The sequence below is a fragment of the Diceros bicornis genome, chromosome 34 (assembly GCF_020826845.1).
Source record: "Diceros bicornis minor isolate mBicDic1 chromosome 34, mDicBic1.mat.cur, whole genome shotgun sequence".
NCBI classification, from domain to species: Eukaryota; Metazoa; Chordata; class Mammalia; order Perissodactyla; family Rhinocerotidae; genus Diceros; species Diceros bicornis.
In genome coordinates, this window is record NC_080773.1 from 18,096,196 (window position 1) to 18,104,191 (window position 7,996).

Below are 7,996 nucleotides of genomic sequence, written 5' to 3' on the forward strand. Positions count from 1 at the left end.
AACTTGCTGCATCTCCAAGACAGGAAGTGGTTTTACAACTTGGAGAAAGGCACCTACTGAAGGTAGGCTCTCGCCCTCCCAGAGTAACCGGGGGATAGAGGCCCTATCTCGTCTGATGTTTACATTTCAAAGAGATGGTTCCCAGGTGCTCGAGAAAGACATTTCCTAGCTTGTAAAACTGGCAAGAGGCTTTTAAAGAGATTTACACGCATCTCAAAGGGGCAGAGAAAGAATTTATGAGGACAAGTTTTCTAAAGTAAATGCTCTAAGAAAAGGGAGGTCTGGGGCCTCTGCAGGTAGGCCATCTGGATTCTGGAAGGGCTGGGGTGAGAGGGAGGTCAGGGGTTTGAGGGTTTGAGGCAGGAAGAAGCCTGTCTAAAGTTTAGTCAGGCTGAGGGAAAAGTTATGACCAGCTTGGTTATGCTCCGTAAAGCCCGTCTGTCTGGGTTCAAAAATGGGCTCCACAGCTTATTAGCTGGGTGACCTGGGACAAGTTTCTCAACCTCTCTGGGCCTGATTTCTTCATCTTATAAAACGCAGATGACACTTACCTCATAGGACGGTTGTGTAGATTAAATATGTTAATCCAAGTACAGCACTTAAAACAGTACCTGGCACATAATAAATGTATTACTTGCTGTGGGTTAAGTTATTTTACCGTTCTGAGCCTCAGTTTCCCCAATCATCCCGTCTGAGAATTTATATGGAAAATTAAACGAGATGATGAATGTAAACACCCTTAGTACAGGCCTGGCATCTGGTAAGACTGTTTGATGACTAACATTCCTGTAACTACAGTTACTATTACTGATGTTACCCCTTGTACTGTTTGTTCATTCTCTTAGTAATTCTCTATTTTGTTACTCTAATCATTATTTACGATTGTTTTGTTATTATCACCTCAAACTACTCCCTATTAATAGTCATAGTGGCAATATTACTATTATTATCTCACTATTCCCCACACCTCGTCCCCTTCCATCAAGCAGTCCCAATGCCTGCCAGCCTCTCTCGTTCCCAAGCCAGGCTTTCCTCCCTGGGGCCCCTAGGCCTTCATCTGTTTGGAGGAAATCGAGGTGGGGCTCAGGCTCCAAGTCCCCCACACGAAGCAAAGACTGACAGGGGCACCCTGGAACCCTCTGGACAAGTGGGATGCAGTGGCTGAGTCCACTGAATGATTCCTAAGAAACCAGACGGATGGCAGGATGGGTGAGGCCTGGGAGCTGTGTACGAACCCATTAAACAGAGCTTCCCTCTGCTCCCAAGCATTGCTAAAAGCCCCATTCACCCCTCAACACTGCTTAATGGTTTCACCCAGTTTCCCCTTCACCAGTGGGATCACCCACAGGCTGGCTAAACCCCCAGCAGCCAACTCCGGCTCTCTCCAGGGCTGTGACTCTGGATCTCAGCTTCTCCATCTGTTACAGGTCTTGGCATTCCCGCCTTTGCTCAGCTTCAAGAGGTTATTATAAGAAATGTGGCAGAAATGACTCCTTTAAACCACTATACAAAGTAATTAAACTTTTATTGAGGCCTTTATGTGCCAGAAACTGACCACACAGAGGCAAGACACGGTCCCTGCCCATGAGGAGCTCACAGTCTAGTAAGGAAGCCAGACGCCAAATCGATTCCCACAAAGATGGGGGCAGGGGCAGCAGCCATCAAAGGAGGGAACTAGGATCGCGTCCCGCCCCCCTTATTCCAAGTTGGCTGTGAGAAGGCGAATAGGAAGCTTATCGTGTCTCTCCCACCTTCCCTGTGACAGCTCTGACTGTGCTGTCTCTCCTAGGCACCATGAGGAGACAGGGAGACACAAAGATGAGGGGGATACATCAGCTGCTTTCAAAAAGCTAGAACACCCTGGCAGGATATATACAACGGTAACTTTATTTCCCGAAGCCGCAAACCAGTGCAGCGGAAGCTGGGGATACTGGGGGTAAGATTGGAAGAACAAGGGCTGGGCCAGCCCAGTCCAGTGGTGGGAAAGGGAAGGAATGGGAAGAGAGGAGGTTTCCAGGTGGAGAAGCTCATAGCAGGGTGCCAGTGGCCACTGCCAGCAGAAGAGCCGCCAACCCGGCCCAGGCAGTGGCAAAGCCATTATGATGGGCCCCACCTTTTGCGGGGTACTGCTCCCTATTACTACGGTCCTGGTGGCCAGTAGCACCTCCAGGAAAGCTAGATTCCTCTTTCCCCGAGGTCTCAGGTTCTGCTTCCCGTGGAGGAGTCTGGCTGGCTGGGGCTGACGTGGGTTTGGTGGTAGAGGTGCGGGTGGTTGGGGCTGGGGTGGAAGCAGTGACAGAGGTGGTTGGGGCCACAGTGGTGGTCTTAGAAGGGGGCAGCAGGACAAGCGGCGGGAACTGAGGGGAGAAGTAGGTCTTGTTGCGGAGGTCCGAATTGCAGCGGGACCCCCGGCAGCAGGAGCCGCTGAGCGTGAACCCCGGGCCTGTCACCCCATCCCGGGTGCAGTCCTCGTCCTGGACGCAGCCCCGGACAGGCAAGGACACAGTCACATTAGCTGCAGGAGGAAGATACAGGTAGGTCCGTGGCTGGAGGGACGACGGTAGGCACAGCCAGAATGAAACTCAGGGGCGAGACAATAGCAAGAACCCCCAAAACAGGGGACAGAAGGGCTCTGCATCCATTAATCCAAAAGTCTCAATTCGGTCTCCACTTTGAGAAACACTGTCCCCACTGTCTTTGGCACAGGTGGACCACATTTCCCATACTACTTTGAGAAGAAAAGTGTGTACGCTGAACTACAAGTCCCACAATGCCTTGGAAGAAAGGTTTGGCTTGGGATACAACACCTCTCACATGACCAAAGAGCAGAACAAACTTCCCCTACGTCCCTCCCGTCATTTTCCCCTGCTCCTCCCTCCCACCCCACTCCTGCCAAAATTTCATCTTAGAGTCAGAACTACATCTCCCATAATACACCTGGCAGAGGATGGAGTTTGAAGAACTTCATCTCCCATGGTTCCCTGAGGCAGAGGCCAGGAGGCTGAACTAAGTAGTTAGGTGGGAACCCTAACCCCTTGAGTTTTAAGGCGTCAGAACTAGATTCCCCGCAGTGCCTGGACAGACGCTGGGAGGCTTAAATACATTTCCCATAGCACATCCTCCCATTCTGTGCAGGCCTCTATGGAAATGTATTTCCCCAAAACACTCTAGGTCAAAAGCATCCGCATCCCCATGCTATAGTGGGGATAGGACTGCACTTCTCATGATGCTCTAGGACAAGACAAGAACTTAGGCCTACAGTTCCCAGAATGCGTTGGAGGTGGGGACCCCTTTGGGTAAAGGGCTGCCTACCGCCCATGAGGCCTCAGAAAGGCTACTACAACTCCTGCAGGCCCCGTGCTCCTGGGCTCGCTCACCTGCCGTCAAGGTGACATTGCCATCGAAACAGCCCTCGTAGACGCGGTCGCTGGCGTTGTAGCAGCTCACGACGGGCGGCGCCGTACCCTGGCAGGCCTCGCGGCTCAGCCCCACGCAGCTGTAGCACTCGGCGCCGTTGGGCTGGTATGCACTCTCATTGCCTGCGAGGAGAGCGGGGAAGAATGAAGAGGTCGAGGGGAGTCGGGAAGCACAGCTCGCACCCGGTCCCTCCAGCCCACGTCTCTGCCCCTCGACGGACGCTCAGCTCAGCCTCTAGCCCCGCCCACCAATAGACCCCGCCCACTAGCCATAGTCCCGCCCCCAGCGGCCAACCTCACGGTGCCGACAGCAGCGAAGCCCCGCCCACTGCCTCTTGGCCCCACCCCCTTCCTGCCAAGTTCTCCCGCCTCCAGCTGCTCGGCCGGATGTGGCTCCGCCCCTGGGCCTAAGGCCCCGCCCCCACCGACCTGCAGGGTTGAGCGCTCGCGAGGTAAGGTTGAGCTTGGCGTTGCAGCGGTCCTGGGCGCATTGCTGCAGCTGGATGAAGGCCAGAAGCCCGTGAAGGTCCAGTCCGCGGTCATTCTTGCCGGGGAGTCCCGAACCGCAGCCCCGCACTGCCACCGAGAATTGCCCGTGGACTGCGGAGAGGGGAGGGGGCGGGCTCAGAGGAGGCGCGGCCTCGAATAGACCAGTACCCGAGGATGGACCGGCCGGGGTCGGAGGGCGGGGACCTCAGAAAGAGCAGATCGGAGAGGAAACGACAGACGGCGGGGCGGGACCTCCAAAGGCTGAGTCCCAGGGGCTTCCAGGCTGACAGACGCTGGACAGAATCAAGGGGCGGGCCATAAAGGGGCGGAACCGCAAAAAGCAACATCAAAAGGAACTGAGACAGACACAAAAAAAAAGGCACAGGATCAGAGTGGGGTGGGGGCCTCTAGGGGCGGGACTCCACAGAGGGCGGGCCAGAGGGGCGGAGCCTCAGCCTAGGGAACTTAGGAGAAGACCTCTAGAAGATCTCCATCACCAAGGGCCCCATTGGAGAGAGGAGGCTGGGTTGGGGAGGATAGAGTTCTGGCAGGGACAGAAGCGGGTAGGGAAGTGTCAGTGGTGAAGCGGAAATGGCTAGGGAGTGCACTCAAAGGGGACGAGATCCCAGAGCCGGGCTCTCCTAGTTCATCCCACCCAGTTCGCAACTCGCAGCCGCTTACCCCGCTAAGCCCTAATGGCGTGGTGGTGTTAAAGAGCCCAGGCCAGGCTGAAAGGGCGGAATGGGGCTGCATTGAAGGGGGTGTGGCCAAATTCAGAGAGAGGGGCGGGACTATAAGGAGGCAGGGCCTGGCTGGAGGAGCTTGGATGGGTACGCACGGACCAGGGGGCCCCACTCACTGGTCTCCACCGCCCCCACCGCCTCTGTGCAGACGTCCACGCCCCGCGGGCACTTCACTGTCTTCATCTTGTGCGGTGAGCATCCGTCATCTGCTTTCTGCACGCAGCTGTAGCACTCCAGGGCCTGCGCTCCTGGGGGTGCAGGGCCGAGTAGAAATGAGCGATCCCTACTGAAGCCTCCTCGTCAAAGGATAAATAGTCCTTCCCACGCCCTCTGTCCCCGGGACGAGACAACCCGATTGCACACTCCTTTTCCAGGATAGGAGTAGGCAAAACTTGCTCACAAATCTGGGGCCGTGGGATACACTGTGTGCCTTTCCTTCAAGCCCCGTATGTCTACAGTGAGAGCATCCTTCCCATAGCCCCTTATGCCCAGTGAGGGATCCCTACCAGGGAGCCTGGGGGAATTCCTACCATGGCTGGGGGGGAGGGTACTGCCCCACAGTTCTCTCAGCATGGGAGAACTTTTCCCACGGTCAAGTCGGCTCAGTGAGGGATCTCTTCCCACAGCCCTCTCTGACCAGGGCAGGGGATCCTTCCCACAGCCCCCTCTGACCAGGGCAGGGGATCCTTACCACTGTCCCCTCTGCCTAGGATGGAGGATTCTTCCCACAGCCCTATCTGCTCAGGATAGAAGAACTTTTCCCACAGCCCCCCACGCTCATGATGGAGATCCTTCCCACAGCCTCCTCAGGAGGAGGTGGGGGGAGCCTCCTCCCTGGAGCCCCCATCTATCCACGCTGCCCCCTCCCGGCAGCAGACCAACCTTCTTGAAGCAGCAGCAGCCAGCCTATAGTCCAGATCACTGCCCAGGCACCTGCTTTCCTGGCGGGGTCCATGGCTTCGTCCTGCTCCCTCGGCGTCCCCCCTGGTTGTGCCGCCTCCCAACCCCGGCCCTCTTACCTGAGCCCAGGATGAGTAACCTCCCCCCAGGCAACCCTGGCCTTGCCCAACTGGGCTAAATCAGCGTCCGCCATGGGGCGGGGCACCCGCCCCTGGGTGTGTCACCCACAGCTGCCAAGGAGCGAAAGGGCGGGAGTCAAGGTTCCCTGACAGCTCCCAGGAGAAAGTCTGTGTGTTTGAGGGGTAGAGGGGAGAGTACTGAGGCTCACCCAGAGGGTCTACTCAACACTCATCACTCAGTGAATACTTAATCAGTACCTGCAGTATGCTGGGCTGTGGCCTGGGTGATGAAAATTAAGACAGAACGGGTGCCTGACCACACAGAGTTCATAGTCTGATGGGGGAGACAGATGTTAATCAAATAATCATACAGATTGTTATTTACAACGAGGACAATGAAGGAAGAAGTGTGGGGGGCTACAAGGAGGTGTAGAGTCTAGAAGTGGGGGCTGGTCAGTGAAGCTTCCCAGAGGATGTAACTCGAGTTGTGATCTCAAAGACCTAGAGGTGGGAAGTAGTATGGACCATTCCAAGTCAGAGGGGAGAGCAGTGTGCCTGGAGCTCAGAGGGCCAGGGGACAAGGGTGGAAACTGAGGCAGAAGAGCCAGGCAGGGGCCAGACCATTCAGGGCATTACAGGCCCTGAAGGGAGATGTGACTTAATTCTGAAAAAGGTGGAAAACCTTTGAGAAGCTCTAAATCAGCTGGGGGACACAATCAGATTCGCTTTTTTAAACGATCCCTCTGGGAAATAATGCAAATATCCATCAAGAAGTGAATGGAGAAAGAAAGAGTGGTTCACGAATCCCGGGGAATACTACACAGCAATGAAAACACGCCAACTGCTGGTGTCTGCAGCAACATGGAGGAATCTCCCAAACCTATGTTGAGCTCAAGAAGCCTTAAACAAATAAAACAAACTGTGCGACTCCATTTATATGAAGTTCTAGAACAGACAAACTAATCAGTGGTGATAGAGATCAGAATAGCAGTTACTTCGGGGAGGGCATTACAATACAATACATTCTGTAGTATGATACATTGTAACTAGTTACATGTGTATACAAATATGTAAAGAATCATCGAAATGTATACTTATGCACTTCACGCAAGATACAACGCAATGTACGTTATACTTAAAAAAAGAAAGGCAAAAAGGTCATTGTGGCCTCTGTGTAAAAAAAGGAAAAAACTGAGGGCTGGCCTGGTGGCATAATGGTTAAGTTTGTGTACTCTGCCTCGGCGGCCCAGGGTTCGTGGGTTTGGATCCTGGGCACAGACCTACACACTGCTCATCAAGCCATGCTGTGGTGGCCCCACATATACAAAATGGACGAAGATTGGCACAGATGTTAGCTCAGGGATAATCTTCCTCAAGCAAAAAGAGGAAGATTGGAGGCTGGCAACAGATGTTAGCTCAGGGCCAGTCTTCCTCACCAAAATAAAAAAAAAGGAAAAGACTGTAGAAGGGGCAAGAGAGAAGGCCAGGAGACCATTGAGGGGCTGGGCAGTAGCAGCCCCTGATGATGAGGAGTTGGCCTGGCACTCACAGTGAGGCCATGGTGTTCTGTTACACCAAAACAATCTCACAGAACACCAGCATCAGATGAGGCCACACTGTGACTGTGCCAGAGCGGGACACAATCAGGACCCTGCGTTTCCATGTGTGAACGCACAAACAAACAAGAACACTGTGGAAACCACAAAACGCCTAAGCATCCCCAGGTCCTGGCTCATATTAGCCACTGCTTACACTATATAGTACATTACATTATATTATTTATAGTGTATATTATATGTTACAGCTTGAACCTTGCTTTGTTTCTCTTGGCTCGTAGATAAGATTTACCTCTGGCAGGAAAAATAGCAGCTGTGTCATAAAGATATTATCTGCTCCCCAGACCCCTTTGGGCACCCCCTTTCCAACAATGACTAGCACCTCAGTCACATAGGTGAGGTGACTTGGCATCGAGCTGAGGCTCAGAGAGAGAAAGTGAATGACTATCTGTGAAGTCATTCAGCACTAGCTCCTGACTCCCTGCCTCCCAGGTTGAAATCCCAGCTCCACTTATGGTCTGCTGGGTGACCCTGTTTAGGTGTCTTCGCCTCTCTGAGTCTCTGAAGTGTCTGTTTTATAATCAAGGAAGGAGAGTCTTTCGTGGTGGAGTGAGACAGGGCAAAGTATCAAGGCTGGAATCAGACAGACTGAAATTTTAATTCTGCCTCTGCCATCCTCTTGCTGTGTGACCTCAAACAACTCAATCTCCCTCTCTGAACTTCAGCTGCCTCCTTTGCCAAATGGGTCTGAAAACCCCTATCTCCTGCAGGAC

At 53.6% G+C, this 7,996-nt stretch overlaps 1 protein-coding gene across 1 annotated transcript; it reads right to left on the bottom strand.

Annotated features, from left to right (window-relative positions):
• Positions 1-1,418: 1,418 nt before the first annotated feature.
• LYPD3 (LY6/PLAUR domain containing 3) lies at positions 1,419-5,666 on the bottom strand. The gene is made up of 5 exons (XM_058529469.1): positions 5,531-5,666; positions 4,765-4,896; positions 3,846-4,016; positions 3,378-3,539; positions 1,419-2,515 (listed from the first exon to the last, which is right to left on the bottom strand). Exons 1-5 carry the CDS (start codon positions 5,601-5,603, stop codon positions 2,028-2,030), a joined length of 1,026 nt encoding a protein of 341 aa, XP_058385452.1. The 5' UTR covers positions 5,604-5,666; the 3' UTR covers positions 1,419-2,027.
• Positions 5,667-7,996: the final 2,330 nt, after the last annotated feature.